Source organism: Martes martes, assembly GCF_963455335.1.
Source record: "Martes martes genome assembly, chromosome: 3".
NCBI lineage: Eukaryota > Metazoa > Chordata > Mammalia > Carnivora > Mustelidae > Martes > Martes martes.
The window spans coordinates 183,271,471-183,294,796 of NC_137890.1; the positions used below are offsets into that span (position 1 = coordinate 183,271,471).

At 43.4% G+C, this 23,326-nt stretch overlaps 1 protein-coding gene across 2 annotated transcripts in view; it reads right to left on the reverse strand.

The window, feature by feature from the left end:
* CFLAR (CASP8 and FADD like apoptosis regulator) overlaps window positions 1-23,326 on the reverse strand; it is a 59,150-nt gene that overhangs the window by 21,338 nt on the left and 14,486 nt on the right. The window contains exons 2-8 of one of the 2 annotated variants that reach the window (XM_080799295.1): window positions 20,741-21,243; window positions 18,101-18,206; window positions 16,436-16,571; window positions 15,302-15,387; window positions 11,111-11,168; window positions 7,128-7,177; window positions 6,304-6,385 (exon numbers count right to left, since the gene is read on the reverse strand). In XM_080799295.1, the coding sequence (XP_080655421.1) occupies window positions 6,304-6,385; window positions 7,128-7,177; window positions 11,111-11,168; window positions 15,302-15,387; window positions 16,436-16,571; window positions 18,101-18,206; window positions 20,741-21,021 (799 nt within the window). In that variant the 5' untranslated portion in view covers window positions 21,022-21,243. Of the gene's footprint in view, window positions 1-6,303; window positions 6,386-7,127; window positions 7,178-11,110; window positions 11,169-15,301; window positions 15,388-16,435; window positions 16,572-18,100; window positions 18,207-20,740; window positions 21,244-23,326 lie in introns of those variants that run through there. The other variant, XM_080799294.1, reaches the window with a different exon arrangement.

Genomic DNA, 23,326 nt, shown 5'->3' on the forward strand with positions numbered 1-23,326 from the left:
TGGGTTAAAGCCTCTGCCTTTGGCTCAGGTCATGATCCCAGGGTCCTGGGATCGAGCCCAGCATTGGGCTCTCTGCTCGGCAGGGAGTCTGCTTCTCCCTTTCTCTCTCTCCCCGCCTCTCTGCCTACTTGTGATCTCTGTCAAATAAATGAATAAAATCTTAAAAAAAAAAAAAACAAAACCAGCCACTGGACAAAGAAGAGCTCTCTTGAGTGTTCTTAATTTAATTCACCCAGCCCACAGGCAGTACCCGGGTATGTTCACATTGGGTCTAGTAGAACTGCCCCCTCAGGAGAGCTGGGGTTAATCATGGCCCCACATTTTTCATATATGGCACTTTTAAATATGTCCACAAGTTCTTTGAGACGCCTTCCTTAAAAAGAGTGTAATTCCCTTCCCCTTGAATGTGGACTGTGCTTGGTAACTCATTTCTTTTCTTTTCTTTCTTTCTTTCTTTTTTTTTTTTTGGTAACTCATTTCTAATGACTATGGCAAAAGGGATACTATGGGACTTCCAAAGCCAGATCATAAAAAGAATACAGCCTCTACCTGCCTCTTTCGCTCTTTTGACCAGCTCACTCTGGGGGGAGCCAGCTACCATGTCACAAGAACACTCAAGCAGTGCTGTGGAGAGGCTCACAGGAAGAAGAACTAAGGCCTTGCACCAGCTTCACAGACACTGAGTGAGCCTCCTGAGAGGATCCTTGGATCCCAGCCACGCCTTCGGATGACCCCAGCTGAGCTCCAACCACAATCTGCCGAGAGACTCTGGGTCAGAACAGCCCAGCTAAGCTGCTCCTCAATTCCTGCTCCCCACAAACTGTGAAAGATATAAATGAATTCATCTTGTGGTTTTAAGCCACTAGATTTTGGAGTAATTTGCACACATTCTTAGATAAATAATTCACCAGCTAAATCAGGAAAAGGGAATGATAATAACCTTTACTTAAGGATGTAGTTAGGGTACCTACATTTCATCTGGCCCACAGGTAAATGGGGGGGGGGGAAGAATTATATTTCACACAATAATGGAGACATATAAAGAAGGTGCCAATCTCCTTTAAACCCTATGATAAATAAATATTAGGAGGGACATGAAGGACACGATACACAGGTGGTTGGAGAACCTAATAATAGCTCACTCATCCCCACAGGATCTCAGTGGGATCGAAAAGGCGCTGCCCCCTGGCCTGCCCCTCAGCAGGTGCAGGCAAGTCTTCCGCACCCAGTACTGGGCTCAGCTGGAACCCAGGACCGGACAAAGAGCACCCAGACGAGGACCCCAGTTCCATCACTAGTTTCATTCCCAAGTCTTCGTTTGAGGTCCCACATGTCATGGCGTATTCTTTCCTCCAGGGGGCAGAAGCAAACAGGGAAACACCCGACTCAAAGTGATTGTTTACTTCTCTCAGACTGCCTGCCTGCCCTCCAAGCCCTCTCCTCCCCATAGACTGCCTCCCTCACCAAAGTCCCCGAAACAAAGCCATAGTCTGTCTTGCCGTGCTGATGTGCGGGACTCAGGGACAGAACAAGGGCTGTCCCGTGCCTTCTATCTCTTTCCCTTTTCTGGGTTCCCAGTGGGTTCTGGCGCGAGTGGGGGCTGTCACAGCAGGGAGCAGGCAGCTGCATGGGGCCCGCAAAAGAGGAACCAGTCTCGGAATCCCAAGATCTAAGTTTAAATCCTGGCTCCTCTCCCTATCTGCTGGGTCTCAACCTTGCCCGGTCCTAGAAAAACTAACTTGCGCCAACAGAGAGACTAGGAAGGGGACAGGAATCTGACGTCTGGGGCGGGAAGTGCTTACCTCATAGAACAGGAGAAAGAAGAATAAAGAGGAGGTGAAGCCAGAAATGGGACAGTCCCCCAAAGCCAATAAAAACAGCAATTTGGAGGGACCTCAGACCAAGAGGGAGCCGCCATTAACTATCCCTCTGGTAGCCCAGTCACCTCAGAAGACACAGCCTCAAGTCCTCATCGTCGAGATGTCCCATAATGTCACATCTTTCCTCTATCGCAGAGGGAGGGTTGACGCTAGCTGGCATTTGCAACTTTCTTGCTCGGGCCGGCAAGAACATGGATAGAGCCCAGTCTGATTTATAAGATCAACAGAGTAATGACAGTGTGAGTTTGAACAAACTAACTGTCTTAGTTTATTCATCTGTAATTAACGTGATTACTACTAATGCCTGTACCATGTTCTTCAAAAGGTACCTGTGACGATCCGGGAAGATGTCTGTAAAGACACTTCTCTAGTCTACGCTAGCCTAGTCTCTCTAGCCTACGCTGAAACGTGTGGGGAGCAGTCGGAGTCTGTGTCCCATTTGTCACAGGCGCTGCCTTGTCGCTTCCCTCAAATGGGGAAGAAAGCCTTGGATGCTGAGTTTGGAAAATAAAACTTCAACGACTGCAGAAGTCACACTTCTCCTTCCACCCTCTCTGGAAACCCCCGTCCTGACCCAACCCTATCTCAGTAAACCTCAACTTCCCAAAATGATCAGTTTTCACGTGGCCTTGCAGTTAGGACGAGGGTTAGGGTCAGCACCAATCAGAAGGTCTGGGGGCTACTGAGATGAAGTCCAAAAAAACGAAATACGGTAAAAATGACACCATTTGTTTAGAATTTGTTTTCATCTAAAATGAGTTCCCATTGGGGTGGTGGTTGGCTCAGTCAACAGAGCATGTGATTGTGAGTTCAAAGCCCACCTGGGGTGCAGAGTTTACTTAAAAATAAAATCTTAAGGAGCGCCTGAGTGGCTCAGTTGGTTGAGTGTCTGCCTTTGGCCTAGGTCATGATCTAAGGGTTCTGGAATCAAGCCCCACATCAGGCTCCTCGCTCCGCGGGCGATCTCTTTCTCCCTCTCCCTCTGACTGTTGCTCTCCCTGCTCGTGCTGTCTCTCTCTCTCTGTCAAATAAATGAACGAATAAAATCTTAAGAAAAATATCTTAAAACAAAGTAAAATTAAATGAGTTTGCATTGATCTTGACACAAACTATAAAAAGAAGTCCATTAAACCAATGTATACAATAAGAAAGACGGAGTGCCTCATCATTCCATTTACCACTACTTAATGAGCACCTTGTACGAGCCCAGTTCTAATTATAATAAAGCATACAAATGCGGGCACCTAGGTGGCTCAGTTGGTGAGGTCATGATCTCAGAGTCCTGGACCCAGAGTAGGGCTCCCTGCTCAGCAGGAAGCCTGCTTCTCCCTCTCCCTCTGCCTGCCACTCCCCCTGCTTGTGCTCTCTCACTCTCTTCCTGTCAAATAAAGAAAATAAAATCTTAAAAATAAAAAGGGCATACAAATGAGACAGACAAAGTTGGGCAGGATATTCTTAGTGAGAAGGGGAGTTAAGTTTCTTTACAGGAGGACTGCTCAGTCTTTCAGACCAATATGCAAATCTCAAAGGAGGAACAAACTATTCATCATTTCTGAAATTATCTTCACCCCAAAACTCGTGTTTTAAAAAGTTTCTCTTCCTAAAAAAAAAAAAAAAAAGTTCCTCTTCCTATGTTGCAGAAACACTGTATTTCATGCTGGGAAATAAAGATGAGCCTATCAAAGAGCCTATCATCTGGCTGGGGAGCTTATAAATGGGCACAAAACAATGACTGGTATGTCACACAGTACGGTGGGGTTTTAGGTAAAAGAAGCGGTCAGAGGAGGGATCATCAGTGCAGTCTGAGACACCTGGAGATGAGACTGCGGTCAAGATACTAATTTAGGCGGGGGCCCGACAAAACAGAAGAAAGGGGACACCCCCCCACACACCAAGTAGGGGGATGATTATAAACAAGGACAGAAGAATGAGTGAGTTAGGAAGTAGTGGTAGAGTCAGCTTTGTTTAAGTCTGACTGACTTTGTATAAGTCTTTCATTTGTTTCCAGAGACCAGTCAAGGGGTTTTAATGGACAACCCACATTCACTCAAAATTATAAACTACCTTTTAGATATCTTCTTTTTAAGCCATTTCTTCTGGACTAGCTTTTCTTAGGAGAAAACAGTATCAGTAATAATCCTGTCTACTGCATGTCAAAGAGGCTTGTAGCACACCTCAGGCAGCCCCAGAGCGCTCTTCCACGTATCCGCAACTCCTTATCCACAATTCAGAAAACCCAAAAGCTCTGAAAACCTTAAGTTCTTTTCCATGATTCATTTTGTGGCAAAACTTTTCCTGAACTGGTGAGAAGCTGTTGATAGCCTTTATTCCACTCAGTGTAACTATCCACTCATCTTGCTGTAGAAATGGTCATGTATGGGCCCTAAGACCTTTACAAGTATGAACTCATTCACTTCTCCCAACCTCCCCATGAGGTATCTCCTGTTAGCGAACTATTTTATAGAAGAGAAACTGAGGGGCGCCTGGGTGGTGCAGTCAGTTAAGTGTCCCACTCTTGGTTTCCACTCAAGTCATGATCTCATGGGTCATGATTTCATGGGTCATGATCTCATGGGTCATGGGATTAATCCCACAGGTCAGCCTCCACACTCAGAGGGAGTCTACTTAAAGATTCACTCCTGGGGCGCCTGGGTGGCTCAGTGGATTAAAGCCTCTGTCTTCGGCTCAGGTCGTGATCTCAGGGTCCTGGGATCAAGCCCCGCATCGGGCTCTCTGCTCCCAGGGAGCCTGCTTCCTCCTCTCTCTCTGCCCGCCTCTCTGCCTAGTTGTGATTTCTCTCTGTCAAAAATAAATAAATAAATAAAAAGATTCACTCCCTCTGCCCCGCCCCCAACTTGTGCTCAAGCTCGCGCTCTCTCTCTCTCTCTCAAATTAATCTTTTAAAAAAGAAGAAGAAGAGAAACTGAGGTTTACAGAGGCTAGGAAAATTGTCCAAAGTCGCAAGCTAGGACATGACAGAGCTATGAGTCAAAGCCACACAGTCATATTCCAGGACCCACCTGTGACTATGCTCCTAGTAATAGAGGAAAACATAAATACACATACATTCCTGGCGCACAGGAGGCCTATAACTCAGCAAGGGAAGCAGACACAGACACTGAGGTTTAGTTACAAATTCACAGCAGGTCATGGCATTATGAGCTCTTCATACAACAGATATACATCCTGCAGTTGGGAGCTTTCTGCCAATGAATGAAAACAAAACTGATTATAATAGAAAGTGAAAACAAATACTCTTTTTTAAAGCAGGAAGTTACTCACTGAAGAAATATTTTCTCATTCTTATATTGGTACTCATGGTTAAGAAAGGACACTTATCTACAGCCGAGAGGACAGCATGTCTCACATCTAACCGAAAATAGGACATGAGGAAAGTGAGATCATTTCTGAAATCCTGGGAAATTCAACCTAATATTTGCTTATTTGACCTTCTCTTAGATTCTCTTCCCATAGAACTCCCCATGGTAACATTTTCAGTGAGCCTAAAAGACAGTTCTGACTCATTCCAAGAATTCTGCAAAGCAGGAAACCTGTGGAAATGTGCTAATCGACCCTTCTGAGGGAGAGGTAAATAATTAAACGTGTTCTTTCACAATGAGATTCTTGTTCTCTCTGACGCTCCCCCGTGCCTGCTCCAGTTTGAATAGGACATCAGCAGCTGAGCAAGAGAATCGGTTCAGATCCCAACGAGAGTAACCCGCAAGTAGCACAGACCAAGGCCGAACAACCAAGGCCACGGAGGCAGAACTAAGTAAGGAACGCACTGCCTCTAAGTGAACACACGTGTCTAATATTTTTCATTTTTCTCCAGAAAAGCTCTCATAATCTAGTTACATGACGTGCTGGGACATCTGGTAACACCGGAACCAGAAAGCCTTCCATTTTAAACCCCCACTCTGGATGCCAGGACTCCTCCCCATGAAAAAGCAAGACGGAAGCTCCCCAGCTTTCAGCCAATCACACCTTTGTGCCAAAGACAATGCCGTGTGCTCCCCAAATCCCTTCCTTTCCTTCCTGGCGCACAACCAGGCTGAGTTCCTTGTCTCCTATAGTCAGGGGAAGGCCCACGAGGGAGTTCGACCGATGGGATTGTGACTGGGAATGAGGCACCCCACCTTCAGGACCGGTCCCTAAACTCTCTGGGGAGACCCTCCATGCTCCTCCTTCATCCACCACCCAGACCCAGAGAATCCTGTGCAAAACCCCAAGGCTTCAGATGATGATGTCACTGAAGGATCTCATGGAATGAAGCTCACTCCAGCCCGATCCAGGCTGTGACATGAATGAGAAAGCACCCCTCGCCAGGGAAGCCACGGACTTCCGCCGCGGTTTGCTGTGAACAGCTTGTCTGGGCCGTGACCTCACTGCGGGCCTTCGGGTAACCCGCAGCGTCCATACCTACCTGCGTCATTGCCGATGCAATCAATGATCAGGCAGATTCCCAGGGGTTTGCTCTGCATCCTGTATCTCTCCTCTGGAACGTGCTGGAAAGGAAAGCAGGGATGGTTAAAAACTCTGGACACTGCTCTGTTTCCATAAGGTCCCACACGCATACCATCTCTTCTTTTGGATTTCCTCAAACTTCCTGTTGCCAGGTGAGTCATTCCACAGACACAGCCTGAAGTCACCACAGCTGACATTTCCCATCAATTTCACATTTTTTCTCTATTTAGGTAATGTGCCGAAGACAAGCTGTCTCAGTTTTTAATTTTAATGAAAATCACGGTCTCTTTGCACACGACCGAGCTCGGCAGGATGAAGACAATTTAAAGCTGAGAGAAAGGATGGGTCATACGTTTCCACAGTAACTTGAGGTTATACAAGTGGTATCTTTCCAAACCAGTACAAAAGGAGGCCTTCTACGGGCTCCTTATGGAGAAGGCTTTCAGCCTTTAAAAAAAAAAAGCCAGATCAGGTCGAGTTTCAGTGTCACTGGTTACTAATAAATTCAGCAATCACTCAGCTAAGAGGAGAACTGCCACTCTGGAATTTCCCCACATTCCAAAGTTCACGAATGCAATCCACATCCACATTTTTCTCTTTGCTCTATCCAAGCTTCTCCCTTAGGAGGAAGAGTTCCCAGGAGAGTCCCCAGGAGAATGGCACTCGCAGCATCCTCCTCTTGTCCCAGAGAATTATTAATGGACAGATATCTTAAAGAAACCAGCGTTCTGCACAGATACTGTGCGTACAATACAATACCAAATCAGATCACTTATTCTGTACCCGCGGTAGAAATGCTTCTGACTCCTGGATGGACGCCTTCACTGATTCTCCTGGGGGATAAGAGAGAAATCACTTACAAAGCTAAAAGAGAACTGAGCCCACTCCCATGCTGTCTGGGTTCCTTGATTTCTCAGCTGTTCTCTTCCCTTATTTTCTTCCCCTTACTGTATCTTCTTTGCTCAGCTCTACTCAGCCCCAAGGTTCCAAACTCACACCGAAGAATCTAACAGATAAGAAAACACAGGGGGTAGGTAGAAAAATTGCTTAAATAGCAAGGGGAGACAAAAGGTTCTCCCTTGCCTTTCTCCAGAGGAGGGCCAGGTGACTGATGAATTTTTAAAGGGATAGGGAGACTCCAATAACCTCACAACCTGACAATATCGATAGCTTTCTTCCCTGTGCTGAAACCGTGGGCAACGCCTACAGGGGACAGCCTTAGAGACTACTGAGTGGGAAAGTTGTGCTTGTATTTGTCACTCATGCAACAGATGGCCGTGTTTTCTTAGTCCAGTGATATTGAGAAATCATAAAATAAAATGGCAACGGCAAGACAGAAGACAGTGAGCCAAGCAAATGTAGATAAGCCTAAAGCCAATAATATAAGGCGAAAAATGACTTCATTCGCTCAGAGAGGTGGAGAAACCACTAGTTTTGAAGTCATGAATGTCTGCCTCAAACCCTAGCAGCATCACTGGGGAGCTCTGTGATCTCGGGGGAGGTTCCTCCTAAAACCTCAGGGTGTTTCGCTTTATTTTTAAATCCCTAAGATGAACATACCAACATCTACCTTGTAAGATTGTTACCAAAATGAGACCGTCTAAAGACAAGCAAAGAAAATGTCAGTATTTGCAAGGTTTGGGGGAAATGAGTACTTTTAAGTGTGTAAGTTGAAATAGTCTTTTTGGGGGCACCTGGCTGGCTCAGTCAGTAGAGCACGTGACTCTTGATCTTGGGGTTGTAAATTCAAGCTCCACATCAGATGTAGAGATTACTTAAAAAAAAAAATTTTTTTTTAAAAGAAAGTCTTTTTATTGATTGATTTATTTTTACAATTTTTATCTATTTCTTTATTTGAGAGAGAGAGCGCGCACAAGTAGGCAGAGCAGCAGGTGGAGGGAGAGGGAGAAGCAGGCTCTCCGCTGAGCAGGGAGCCTGATGCGGGACTTGATCTCAGGACCCTGGAATCATGACCTGAGCCGAAGGCAGACGCTTAACCGACTGAGCCACCCAGGCGCCCCAGGAAACGGTCTTTTTGAAAGACAACTGGCAATACCTTTTAAACCAACATTCTGCTTCTAGAAATTTATCCTAAGGAAATAATAGAGCAAGTATACAAACATATCTACCGAATAATTGTTCATAATGGCCTCAAACTAGAAAAATACTTAAAAATCCACCAACATGAGATGGACTAAATAAATCATGGTATGTATGATGGATACTATCCATGTCAGGAAGGATAAGAAAGATCTTTATGTATTTGACATGAAAAGCTGCAGGATATATTAAGTGGAAACGGATTACTAAATAACATGGATAATACTAATCCCACGTACTTAAAAATACGTGTGTGTGCAAATGCTTACACATATGTATGCTTAAAAATAACAGTCTAGAGATATATAAATCAAATGTTAACAGCGGTCATCTGATACTTGGGATTAAAAGGAAATTTCTCTTTTTCATTTTGTATTTAAGCAATCGGGGATTAAAAGAATAAAAAATAAATAAACTGTAATATGCCCATCTAGGGTTAAGGCACATAGTAAGAGCTTAATAAATTGTAGAGATCATCATCATCATCCAACCCAGGTCTATTTGGAAGTCTAAATTAATAGGAATGCTTTTTTCTTTACTAGCAAATAAACCAGATCCAGGCAAAAGCAGGTCCCTAGCTCTCTGAAGTACCACCATGGGCACTGGGAGCCTCGCCCATCTCACCTGTGTCATTACTTTTTTTTTTTTAATTTAAGTTTAATTAGCCAACAGAGAGTACATTGTTAGTTTCAGACGTAGAGTTCAGTAGTTTATCCGTTGCCTATAACGCCCAGTATCATTACAATGAAGGAAAAGCCTACATCAGGGTGCGCTATGAGAAGAACACCAATTTGTTTTTCATTCCTGTCCAAATCTACCAGGTCTCCTGCTTTCCTTTTAAACAGCTTTCAGAATGCTAATTCTTGCCACCTCACCAGTGTTTGGAGAAACATGCTGTCAGTTCAGGAATAAATTCACTTCTCCGTAGCTTTTGCTGGAGAGCAGAATATTAGGTAGGGAATGACAGGCATGAGCAGTACCATCTGGTGAATCTGGGCGAACTTCTCAGTTTCTAGATGCAGGCAGACAGCATGGAGGCTGACTCAGAAGATTTTGGCAAGGGGCCTGCCACACAAAGAAGGTTTCCATCAGGCCACTGCTCTGCTGGAACATTCGAGATCGCCATTGCACGCGGGACAAATTCCAAGCTCCTCGGCAAAGACTGAGTCCTCCTTTCCTGTCCATGGATCCCTGCCTCCTGGAGTTTTGAAGCACCGTCAGCTACAATACAGTGCGAGACCGAGTCTCAGCCTTCACCTCAGGGAGGCCTCAAGTCACGCAAAAGAAATACACCTTTTAAAAATGATGTTATGGGATCAAGTGATGATGTTTAAGAGAGAAGACAGAGATCGTATGGGTTGAAATGACTAGTTTTTTTACTGTATTTTTTGTTTCTTCTTAGGAGTAGAAGGATGTCATCTGTAGAGTATCTAGATTTATTAAATGAGCTATAAAACAGAGACACGTGGGTGACTCATTTGGTTAAGTGTCTGCTTTTAGCTCAGGTCATGATCCCAAGGTCATGGGATCAAGTCCTGCATCGGGATCTCTGCTCAACGGGAAGTCTGTTTCTCTCTCTGCTTTCCACTTCTCCTGCTGACAAGTAAATAAATGAATTCTTTTTTTAAAAAACTGAGCTAGGGGCGCCTGGGTACCTCAGTTGGTTAAGCAACTGCCTTCAGCTCAGGTCATGATCCCGGAGTCCTGGGATCGAGTCCCACATCGGGCTCCCAGCTCCATGCGGAGTCTGCTTCTCCCTCTGACCTTCTCCCCTCTCATGCTCTCTCTCACTCTCTCTCTCTCAAATAAATAAATAAAATCTTAAAAAAATATGTAAAAAAACTGAGCTATAAAACAATATCCTAGTAACCTTCCTTCTTCCTGCTGCCAGATATTTGATTTAACATGGTTTGTTATCATGGCTAGATTAATGTTTAACATAGCCTGGTTATAGTTCCATTTCAGGAATAAATAGCACATCTCTTAAAAATATAGCCAAGGGGCGCCTGGGTGGCTCAGTGGGTTAAAGCCTCTGCCTTCAGCTCAGGTCATGATCGCAGGGTCCTGGGATCGAGCCCCGCATCAGGCTCTCTGCTCAGCAGGGAGCCTGCTTCCTCCTCTCTCTCTCTGCCTGCCTCTCTGCCTGCTTGTGATCTCTGTCTGTCAAATAAATAAATAAATAAAATCTTAAAAAAATATATATATATATATATAGCCAAGATGATGAAGCTGTTGGAGTAGGAGGTATTTACTTTCAAATAAGCTAATTCATTAAATAATTAGAAATGCCAATGGCGACATTTTAAGAATTTAACTGCTATCTATTTTGAGAGTTTAATCATTTAATCAGAATATGTAGATAAAGGAAATGGTCAACTCCAAAAATGCAACAATTTGTACTTGAGTTATCAAGCATTTATAAAGAACGAATATAAAGAGGGGCGCCTGGGTGGCTCAGTAGGTTAAGCCTCTGCCTTTGGCTCAGCTCATGATCTCAGCGTTGGGCTCTCTGCTCAGCGGGAAGCCTGCTTCCCACTCTCTCTCTGCCTGCTTCTCTGCCTACTTGTGATCTCTCTCTCCCTCTGTCAAATAGGTGAATAAAATCTTTAAAAAAAAAAAAAAAGGAAAGAAAAAGAAGAATGAATATAAAGAAAAATTGGCCTTACTTTGAAGGTCAAGTTGTCCCACATTGAGTCTTTGTTCTTTACTTCTCCCATTCTGGAGCTTCAAATATAAAGAATAAGGTCACATCCCCTGTTAGTTTTTTTCAGAGCCACTTTATATCACACCTCTTTAAATATCTCCATAGAATTCTTACCCAGGAAAAAAATAAAATTATCACATTCACAGTTAAATTATCTAAAGAAGAGCTAGAACAGTTAACTCCATAAATCCCGTATTCTATTGCCAAAGAACAAGGCAACTCTTTCTTTTAAAAAACGAAAATACAGTGAACATGCAACATGCTAAATTAGCTTATTAGAATGTTTTAAAACAGCTCAATAAAGTGCGATGTTATAATATTGTAGAGTAGCTTCTAGTTAGAACAAGCTGTTGGAACATCAGACTGACATTCTACCTGACCCTTTAACGCAGAGGCAATGTATGGATGGTACGATTAAGAATGGGAGTTCTGAACTGTTGGCGAGGATGTGGAGAAAAAGGAACCCTCAGGCATTGCTGGTGGGAATGTAAATTTGTTTAGCCACTGTGGAAAACAGTATGGAGGAGCTTCCTCAAAAAGTTAAAAATAGGAATACTGTTTAATTTAGTAATTCCATGACTGGGTACTTATCCAAAGAATACAAAACACTAGTTCAAAAAGATACATGTACCCCACGTTCACTGTAGCATTACTGACAAAAACCAAGACATGGAAGCAACCTAAGAAAGTGTCTATCAGTAAAGAACAGATATGGAAAATATACACATATATACACACACCATACATATGTAATATAAGTATTGAAATAATTACATATGCAGTAGTATATATATGTAATGGAATATTACGCAGCCACAAAAAGGATGAGTCTGTACCATTTGTGACAACATGGATGGACCTAGAAAGTATTATGCTAAGTGAAATAAATAAGACTGAAAAAGACAAATACCTTAATATGTGGAATCTTTTAAAAAAATGAATAAACAAACAAAAAGCAGAATCAGACCTATAACTATGGAGAACAAACTGATGGTTGCCAGAGGGGAGGGGGGTGGGAGGATAGGCAGAATGGTTGAAGGCTTCCAGCTACGGAGTGAATAAGTCACAGGAATAAAAAGCACAGCCCAAGAATATAGTCAATGATATTAGCTTATATGGTGACAGATGGCTGTAGCTACACTTGTGGTAAACATAACATAATGCATGAATTTGTCAAATCACTACGCTGTACACCTGAAACTAAGGTAACATTTTTGTGATAACTATACAAAAAAAAAAGGAAGAAAAGAAAAAAGACTGTGGGGAGTTCTAGACCAGACAAACCTAGCTATGTCTAGACCAGACAAACCTGGTTAGTGGCTGAATCAGCCACTAACATTGTAAGCTGAAGCAAGTTATCTAACCTCCATGTCTGTTTCTTTGTCTTCAAAATGAGGATAATAATAGTAGCCATCTTATAATTTTTTGTGAAGATTAAATGCATACAAAGCACTTACCACAGTGCTAGTTATTGTTTTTCTGTGATGTCTAGTTATTGGGTTTCTTTAATGCCTAGCTGCACATAAGCCACATGTGGGCTTGGTTCTTAAAAATCAGATACCCCCCCCCCAAAAAAAAAAATCAGACACCACCAAAAAAAAAAAAATCAGATACCAAAAATAAAAACAGATATCCAAAAAAAAAAAAAATCAGATACCAAAAAAAAAAAATAATAATAATAATCAACTACCAATTCTGAGGAGTAGAATGAAATTAATCAGAAAATGAAATATTGAACCGACCCTTTCTCTTCTCAGATGACAGGTCCTTTGTAAGGTACATGTACCACATACTGCCAACCATCTGATAGGTTCAGCTTTCAAATGACAGTTCTCCTCTGAAGCTATCCTAGCCAAAAGAGAGAAGTATACTATTCATTAAGCTGTGTCTGTAGCTGTCTTTGTGTCTAAATGAAAGAAAAACATGTAAGTTGCTTTTATCACTAATCACAAGTGACTTAGCCAGAAGCTGAGAGTACTATACAGAATTTGGAACCCCACGTGGATGTGCATTCACATGAACATAGCTACTAAAGAAATATAACATCAAATCAAAGCTCGATTTAAAAAGCATTGTATTGCAGGGGCGCCTAGGTGGCTCAGTGGGTTAAGCCTCTGCCTTCGGCTCAGGTCATGATCTCAGGGTCCTGGGATCGAGCCCCGCATCGGGCTCTCTGCTCAGCGGGGAGCCTGCTTCCCCCCTTCTCTCTGCCTGCCTCTCTGCCTACTTGTGATCTCTCTCTCTCTCTGTCAAATAAATAAATAAAACCTTAAAAAATTAATTAAAAAAAAAGCATCGTATTGCAGAGTGACGCAACTTTCTTATTCTATAATATGTTGTATCATGTGTCATTTAATGCCACTACAATTTTTAAAGTACTTTGCATTCCTGTATGCACCTCCTAATTTTATGAGAAATTCACTGAATCCATATGCCACAGTGCCTGCAGACTAAGCAAATTAATGACCAGGGTCATCGATCAATAGAGCAAATTAAAGGAGAAATTTAAATACAGAACACTTGGGTTCCCAATAGGCTACATAGACACTGAATATAATTACTTTCATCAACAAAATTGAAAGGCAGTAGTAAAAATATGGCAAGCTTTTAACCCAGAGTGGCAGTATAATTTGTATCAGATATACGCTAGTAGAAAAAGCTCAGAAAATCTGGATCTTGAATCCTAAACCAATTTTATTTCACGACTTGGTATCACAGAGATTCAGAAGGACACAAAGGAAGTATATTTGATTCTTTAAAAAAAAAATGACAGATACACTTAAGTTATGGCATGACTGGCATGTAGCTGATTAAACTCAGCATGGTATAGGGGGAGGAACATGGGCTGGGCCCAGTTCTGGTGGTCCACAGAAGTGGGCAATCACCTAATGCACTTTAGGCTTAAATTTCCTTTTTTGTTTGATGAGGGGGTTGGACAGTATAATCCTCAATACCCAATTAGCTCTGAAATTCTAGTGCTCAGCGTTATCTCACAGCTCACATTCTTCATGGAACTATTTCTATTACGGGGTAGTTAATGTTTTCCTCACACATGTTTATGAGAGCTTTTATAATTTAACCGTGAAACTGCACTGTGACCTAAGACCTAACTACAAATTCCACAAATCTTTATGAGGATGAGGCTATCCTACTAGAATTAACTTCTCAAGATAAAAAACTAACCAAGGGTAATTATGAGAATACACTGCACCACTTAATAACACAACAGCCCGAAGTTACTATGTGATATTTACGGTCACAAATCAATTACTCAGTAATAGAACTCAGTAACGAAAACACTTCTGCTGAAATTGTTAAAATAAGCCCAATAATAAGCAAATGCACAGAGAGGTAAATATGAGGATATTTATTTTGAATCATTGCAGCAGTAACAAAAGGTTGGAAATGATCTAAATATACACAGCCAAGAAAGGGCTATATACATATATGGCTATAGACATATCAGAAAGTAGATCCATATGAACCCATTAAAAACAATGGCCAAATAGAGGGGGTCCCAAATGGTTCATTCATATGGAACAATTTCCAAGAATTCTCAGCTCAGGATAATGCGCACAGTGCCCTCCCATTTGCACAAAAAGAAAAAAAAACAAAAGTGAAAGATGGTACGCGGAGACTATTTCTGGAGGTTTACAGAAGAAAGTGGTTCACCACAGCAGTCTCTGGGGAAAGGAACTGGGATAAGAGAAAACATACTTTAAGAATCCTTTTAATACACCTTGAAATTTTTGTTCATGAGAATATGCTACTTACTTACATTTAAAAAGCTAAATTTTCTAAAGAACAAATGAACAATGATTAAAAATGTTCAGCTGTATATGTGTAGGTACACACAGATGCATCGAAAAAAGACTAGAAGGAAATCTGCCAAGATATTAACAGTGATTATCTTTAGTTAGTAGGATAGAAATGATTTATTTTCCGCCTCTTCTATTTCTTTGCATTTTCCAAATTCTCTCAATGAACACAGGTTGGCTTTGTAATCATAAGAAGGTACACATATTTTTTTTAATGTATTTTTCTACCACATTTTTTTCAGACATTAAATGAAGTACATGCTATGAGAACATGCATACTTTTATCAGCATTCTGAAACCGTTTCTGGAATTCCGTACATTTGCTCCAGACTCACCCTTAAGTTACATGAAGGATCCTTAAGACTCAAATTTGGGAATGATGCCTGGAGTGCATTTGTATAACTTGTTTCAGGTGCTTGAGCTGTAAGCAGAAGAGAGGTATTAACTTAAGATGTATAAGTTATTGTCAAATGACTATACAACAATAGCTCAGTTTGGTCCATCATCCATCTTTCAGAATACCCTGAACTTTATCTAACTACCTTACCAAATTCAAGAGATCAGATCAGATGATTCCCCCACTGATATTAAGAAAGGACTAGAAATGTGGGGCACCTGGGTGGCTCAGTGGGTTAAAGCCTCTGCCTTCAACTCAGGTCATGATCCCAGGGTCCTGGGATCGAGGCCCGCATCAGGCTCTCTCCTCTGCAGGAAGCCTGCTTCCTCCTCTCTCTGCCTGCCTCTCTGCCTACTTGTGATCTCTGTCTGTCAAATAAATAAATAAATAAATAATCTTTAAAAAAAAAAAAAAAAAAGAAAGGACTAGAAATGCTACACCGACCCTTGATCTTTTATTGGTTGCCTGCCGGGAGGGGAGGTCTGTAGACTCCTGGGACTCAGCTATGCCCTTGAGGCTGTGACCCTATGGTGGGAGTAGACGGCTAACAGAGACCACGGGGTGGGGGGCGGGGGGAGGCTGAGTCTAAAAGACAACGGGGGAGGGGTGGCATGAGAAAGCAGGCCACTGTGAGTCTGGTCCCATTTGTGGAGGGAACTGCAGCTAGGGGATCCCAAGGGACAGGATGCCCCCCGGAGTTGAATGGGGGTCAGGCCCAACACTGGAACAAGACAGCAGGGCTTGGCACGCACTCGGAAGCCCTGCATGTCCACGATGCTGCCAGCCTGCGCAGAAAATCAGACTCCTTCCTGAGGGCCGGAAAGTTCAGAACTTATTGGCAGTGTTCCGCAGAGGGCTGAGACTCTGTGATCATGGGTATGGGCTGATGAAGTCGTTAGATCTGGGATAGGAAAGCTAGGAAGGGGTGTGATCTCTAGCCACAGACTAGTGGGGGCTGTCAACACTCAGGATCTGCTCCCTCCACTCCACCAACAAATGAGTCTTTGCCAACCGAACCTCGGACGCACAGGGTACTTTCCTTCGGCCGCAGAGAGGCCAAAATCCTACTCACCTGACTGCTTGTATTTCTGGATTTTTGTCTTCAGATCTACTCTGTGGATGTTCTTCAGGCATTTTTCTAGTAAATCCAACTGATCAGGAGCAATCAGATTTAGTTTCTCTAATTCGATCACGAGATCTAGGAAACTCTGAGAGAGCAACCAACAAAAAACAAATGTCAGGAAGGCAGACTCTGAAGCCCCAAGTGCAAACCTCAGGCTGTGTGATTTGTAGCAGCAAGAAAATGTGACAAGGGGAGCCCCTTCCGTGATCTTCGGTGATCCTAAACCAGACCTCTCTGTTTTACAGTCCCTCCAAAGCCAGGAGCAAATGACACTCCTGGATTTTATTGAGAAAGAGGTGGGGAAGTCTTTTGGTGGACAGCCCCTGTGGAGGTTGGGGATAGACACGTGGGCCATATTATGTCATCAAGAAGTACCACGAGGGGGCAGGCCAAAAAAATAAAATCCTCCTGACGTCATTTTCTTCCAAAAGGCCTGATGGATGTTATACTGAAAAACTCTAAGGGCTTTCCTAAAAAAAGGGGAAGAAAGAAGATAGCTGGAGGCAAGTTTCTACTAGAAAAATCCCAGTGATGTAATTTTGAAGTTCCTAAAATATTTTAGTCAATGCTGGACATTCCAACTCAATCTGACTCAGGAGGAGTGAGGAGGTAAAATTTAAGTTAGGGTATAAAGCAACTCACTTGCCCTGGATCGAAGAGATTCAGAAAGAACTGTATTTCAGAAATAGGCACCGCTTTGGGTTTTACTTCCCTTCTGTTTAACATTTGACTACTGAGGCTCTATGTTTATTTTTTTTTTAATAATCATCAGCATGAAATTGTTATAAATGATTGGCAGATAAGCTGATTTGGGGACACCCAACAGAAGTTCTTTTTTTTTTTTCATTTTCTTTCCTATTCGATGCATTTGATGACGGGGGCATCCGGCCACCCTGTCTGCCTAGATTTCAGAAACAAAACTACAGTGATTAAAGAACATGAGGAAATTCTCAAGCAACACCTGACCAGAGTTCTCAAAGTCAGGTCCTTTAAGAACATATTGTCATCATCTACAGACCTGAGGTCTTCCTGGCCTGTCCCTAGGCCAGCAGGCTCACAGAGGGCCACACGGAATTTAAACACTTTTCCAGCAATTACAACATCCCTGAGATCTTGACTGCTACCTAGCTTCCAGCCCCAAATCTCTACTTTTGCCATTCCCCGGATGCATGAGTCACAAGAACCTCCCCCACCCCATCTCCATATGGAGCCTAATGACTTCACACTGACCTCGCGCTCGCTGAGGGGAAGCAGATGCCGTGGGAGGGCAAGACAGGAGTGGCCTCGTACTTCCCACCTGTTTGCACTCAGCACAAGCAGATGGGACTTCCTAACCCTCCCAGATGGTCTGTCACACGGGGGAGAGAAACTGATGCCTAAATCAGGCCTCTGACTTTTATAGAAATAAGGATAAAATACAAGGATGAGAGAAACACCCAGGGCCACCCTATTTCCTCTCAACTGAGACACCAGTTCTCTTCCTATCAATGGTATCAAGGAAACAACTTCCTCTTCTCACTTCCTATCTTCACCTCAACATGGGCCTTCCTGTTCAAGGACACCCCACCTTCTGATAGGCTCCTGGGAACATGAACCAAGAAAAAGAAAACTTACCTTATCCTTGGCTACCTTTTTCCGACCAAGATAATCCCTCATGAGGAAAAATAATGAGGACAAATCAGATTTTTCCAAATTGCCACCAATCTCTGTCATCAGCACCCTGTAAACCAGACAAGTTTCTTTTTTAGTAAATTCAGATACCATCGTAGTAAAAAAAAAGAAAGAAAGAAAGAAACAAGAGCCTATGCCTCCACTATGCCAGTAACTGGTTAAAAGGCTAGTTCAGGGGGCACCTGGGTGGCTCAGTGGGTTAAAGCCTCTGATTTCGGCTCAGGTCATGATCCCAGGGTCCTGGGATCGAGCCCCGCATCGGGCTCTCTGCTCAGCAGGGAGCCTGCTTCCCTTCCTCTCTCTCTGCCTGCCTCTCTGCCTACTTGTGATCTCTGTCAAATAAATAAATAAAATCTTTAAAAACAAAACAAAACAAAACAAAAGGCTAGTTCAGGGCCCATTTGATATATATCCCCATAAAACAGAAAGCCTAGGCCACACCAGGAAGATATCTTAAGGGAACTCAAAAAGGGAATTTGTCCTTCCCCTGCTTTCAAAAGGAAAGAGTACCTTTCTTTCCAACTAACTGCTCTAAAAACAACTCAGAGAATAAAAACTTCCCTAAAGAATCCCCTAGTTCCCCCAAACGTTATGATGAAATAAGTGAAGAACATATATGACTAAGACGGAAGACAGAAATAGAATTCTAAGTGATCTCGTCTTCTCTGCTTTACAAGCTTCCGGGGGACGCCAATGCTGCAGACCCAGGGACCACACTTTGAGTTTCGAGCTTCTCAAGGAAGTCATCCCTGGGATGTCCTGGCCACTCTTGAACTCGAGGGGTAAAAGGCATCTAGAGCCTGGGGACTGTGACCATAGGTGTCTTGGTCTAGAGAGCTCCTCCTGAGTCAGTCACCTCTGCGCCGGTGGGAGCCACCATCACATCTGGGCTCCCGGGACACCCTGTGGCTGGCATTATTGCCTTGACATTGTCCTCACTGCTTCAGAGGACTGTTTTCCCCTTTATGCGCTCAAATTCTTTCCTTTTTTTTAAAAGATTTTATTTATTTATTTGACAGAGAAAGAGAGATCACAAGTACGCAGAGAAGCAGGCAGAGGTGGAGGGGGAAGCAGGCCCCTTGCTGAGCAGAGAGCCCAATGCGGGGCTGGATCCCAGGACCCTGGGATCATGACCTGAGCCCAAGGCAGAGGCTTAACCCACTGAGCCACCCCGGTGCCCCAAGCTCTCAAATTCTTGACGATGGAAGATGCTTCGTCCATATGGCTCTAGCGCTTACCAAACACCTGGCATGTGTTTTGACCCAAAAGAAAGGCCACCGAACAGATGCACCGATGAATCCAGCATCCCAATGCCCAGTCTCTCTGCCCAGAGGCTCTGAGGAACTGTCCACACTCGCCATAGCAAGGAGACAGGAGACGGAGAATGCCCTACCTTGTTCACTGAAACCCAGTGCCTCCAAAAACGTGTCAAGAGCATCACTGACATTGTATGATTGTTGAAGAGGAGAAGACGAGGAAGACTAACCAGAGCAGTAACACTGAACATCTGCATCTGGAGGGGGCCGCACAGTTCTAAAAGTACTTCACAAACTCCATTAGCGCAACTGATCTCCACCAACAAACTTGTGAAATTGGGTTGTGTCTTTTTTTTTGCTTTTCAAGCGGGAAAAGGAAGACCCAACCAATGTCAGTGGCAGTCTCAGCCCATGTGGTCTGTCCCTGGGACTTGAAACAGGCCTCTAGACCTCAAGCTGCAGACACTTCCCAAGGCCTACACCGCTTTCAGCTCTCCTTAATATAGTTCTTGGTGATACGCATCTTCTCCAAATAATGTGTCATTGGTACAACTGAATGCTGTTGGTCTGGAGAAAAAGGAAGCATTAATTTAAGGTTACAGGGTAGCCACCTTCCTTTCTCCAGAAATGCAGCCTTTCTCGTGGCTTCTGTGCTTCTCTGGACCTCCCAGGAGAGTGGAAGGTAAACAGGAGGGAGGAAAAACTGAACTAAAGGGGACTCCTGGGACCACTCCTCTCAGAACTGAAGGGGGCCTACAGCTGGTTCATCAGGGGGATGCTCGTCCTGCCCCCCTGGCCCGCTGAGCGTCAGGGAACAAGGACCTCAGAGGAACTCGCAGAAAGGGAGCCCACCCCACGAACCGCTTCAGCAGGGGAAAGACCAAAGAGGACTCAGGAGGGGTCACAGAGCTCTACAAAGGTCAGGAAGATCACTGTCAGACTTGTTATTTCCTTTCTCAGAATTTGCCAGTCTGACATCACAGAAAATAAGCTAGGAGAGACCACTGCAGATCTCACATTCGGGGGACGGCAAGAATTACTACCTCTGAGTCATTCTTCTCTCTCTCATTCTGTCCATCAGGCAAACACATGCTACCCGGCCCTCCCACTTTCTTTGTGATCTTCTACCCAATTACTTCAAGCAAACATGGTCTAAGAAGTCGAAGACTTCAAAGGAATGAAGTAACATCATAAGGCAGTCGAATCTGTGGGTCAAGGCGGTGACCATCCCTGCACTTTCTTACGGTCCTCATTCCTCTTGTTCATAAGCCGGGACCACCTCACTCCCTCTCACCAGGTCCAGCCTTGGGAATTGCCGATCAGTTACCTGTAGTCTGAAATAAGGCCAGGGTGCCTGAGCAGGTGCGCCTCCACTGCCCTTCTGTCCATCTTGAAGATCCGCTTGAGCAGGTCAAACCGCCTCACTCTGTAGAGCAGCTCAGCCAAGCCCATGGCAGACAGCACTCCTCGCTCGCTCAAAGTGTCCAGAAGGTCCCTGACGTTAAGCGGAGCAACATCGGTAGCCACGTCCCGGCACAAAAAGAGCAGAATTTTCTTCTCGTCCTCATCAAGGGCCTCCTCAACCTGATGGATGACCTCAGTAGACATCGTGCACAGCGTCGTTCCGAAAAAACTGCCGAAATAAAACTCCGCTCTAGTCAGTAAGAGGCCATGAGGCTGCTGACTTCATTTCTGATGGTTTTCTTCATGTCTTCCAAAATCCTTTCCAACGGAGCTCTGTGGTTGAAAGGGAATCTTTTATGTTCTCGTGGCAAAGTAACTTCTGTCTCCAATTCAAGGTAGAGGTTCTTGCTTGCTGGTCTCTCTAACCTAGCAGATTAGATATACCTTGTTAATGTCTATTACAGAAGCAACTGATTGAAACACCAAGCCAGACAAAGAAGATAACCTAAATTTTAGAGGAAGTGAAACCAGAAACAGATTATCCTCCAAAAATCCCACCGGCTTTATCAGAATTTATGAGAATGTCAAATACGGTACGAAGAAAATCACAGATGAGAGTGGTTAATCACTCAATGGTATATGAATAATCTCGGTGGGAGGAGGAAGAAGAAAAAGCCCAGTGACTAAGCAGCTAAGTGGACTAGAAAAACTGGTGTCACAGGGTTAACTCTCAACTGAAGTGACACGGACCAGGTAGGTTTGAACAAATACGAGTCTTGACAAGAGACCTTCTACAGGGGATCGGAACTACTCCACCCCTCCTCTCCCAGTCGTCTCCTGCTCTAAAACTCCTCCCGAGCAGAAAGAAATCTCTGCAGAGTCCGGGGTCATTTTCACAACTTCATCAGGAATGCTCACTGGATGGGGCCCCTTTAGCTGAACGAAGGCCCGTGTCAAGTTTTGATCACGGCTTCAGACCCTGGGCCCCTGAAGCGGCAGAGGCCCCTTACTCTCCAACAGTGCTTCCGGCCAGCAATTACCACAGGAGGTCCTGATGGTATTAGCGGAAGGAAGGAAGTAGAATGGAAACTCTGGGGAAGGTTCTTGGTCCCAAGGCTGAACTTGGGTGGGAGCAACGGGAGGTAATGCCATAGATGTATTCTTAATTGTTCCATTGAAGCTCAACCGACTTTTTCGAAATTTCAAAATTTCAAAAAGTTGCAAATGGCAGCCACTCTTTATTCTAAAGTTTCATAGCAATAAATAAATAATAAAGTTTCATCGCTATATTTTATGTTAAATAATCTCTTGTGCTCTGAGAGAGTACCTTGTCTATTTCTTTTTTTTTTTTAAGATTTTATTTATTTATTTGACAGAGGGAGATCACAAGTAGGCAGAGAAGCAGGAAGAGAGAAAGGAGGAAGCAGGCTCCCTGCTGAGCAGAGAGCCCGATGTGGGGCTCGATCCCAAGACCCTGGGATCATGACCTGAGCCGAAAGCAGAGGCCTTAACCCACTGAGCCACCCAGGCGCCCCACCTTGTCTGTTTCTATTAGAGAACATTTAAGGTTAAAAGTTTATCTTAGCAAAAATAGTAATAATAATAATAATAATAATTGCAAACAGAACCCCACTGTAAGTTGCTGTTACTACATATTTGTGTACAAGTGTATTTATATATCTACCGAGCTATATTTAATGAAAGGAACACTGAAGCTATTTTATTTATTTATGCACAATTCCAGTCCACAATAGATTTGAAGCATCTTGTAATAGCAACACTAAATACAAGAAAATTTTTCTATGAGATGAGGGGGGAAAATTAGGCTAAAAAATCATTAGGTTAGAAAGTCGAAATGGGGTGGAAAGATAGAGAAGACAAAGCAAATATGCAGGCCAGAAAGGCCTAAACAAATTTTAGCAGACTGTGAATTAGTCCCTGAGTTTCTGGGCAGTCAAAGCAAAAGGTGGCATATGGGACATTAAGTAGTTCTTGCTGTCAAAGATAAAAAGACAAAATAGATTCTTAGAGTAAACACAAGTTCCTAGAGATCCACAGTTCCCCATCAATGAAAATATTAATGAGCATTTTAGTGTCTGAAAGTAACAAAATCAAATTTATTTTAAATTTTATTTTACTTTTCAAAAATTTAAAATATTTTATTTTAAAGTAGACCATCTGGGTCGCCTGGGTGGCTCAGGTGTTAAGCGTCTGCCTTCGTCGGCTCAGGTCATGATCCCTGGGTCCTGGGATCGAGTCCCTGAATCAGGTTCCCCACTCAGAGGGAAGCCTGCTTCTCCCTCTCCCACTCCCCCAGCTTGTGTTTCTCTTGCTGTGTCTCTTGTCAATTAAATAAATAAATAAAATCTTAATAAATAAATAAAGTAGATCATTCATTTATGTCTTTCACATTGGCCTTCCCACAATCAAGTTAAATGGGTGAGTTCTTAATAAAAATAGACATTTTACCTTATGTCTACTTGCTAATCAGTATTGGTGTGTCTTTGCC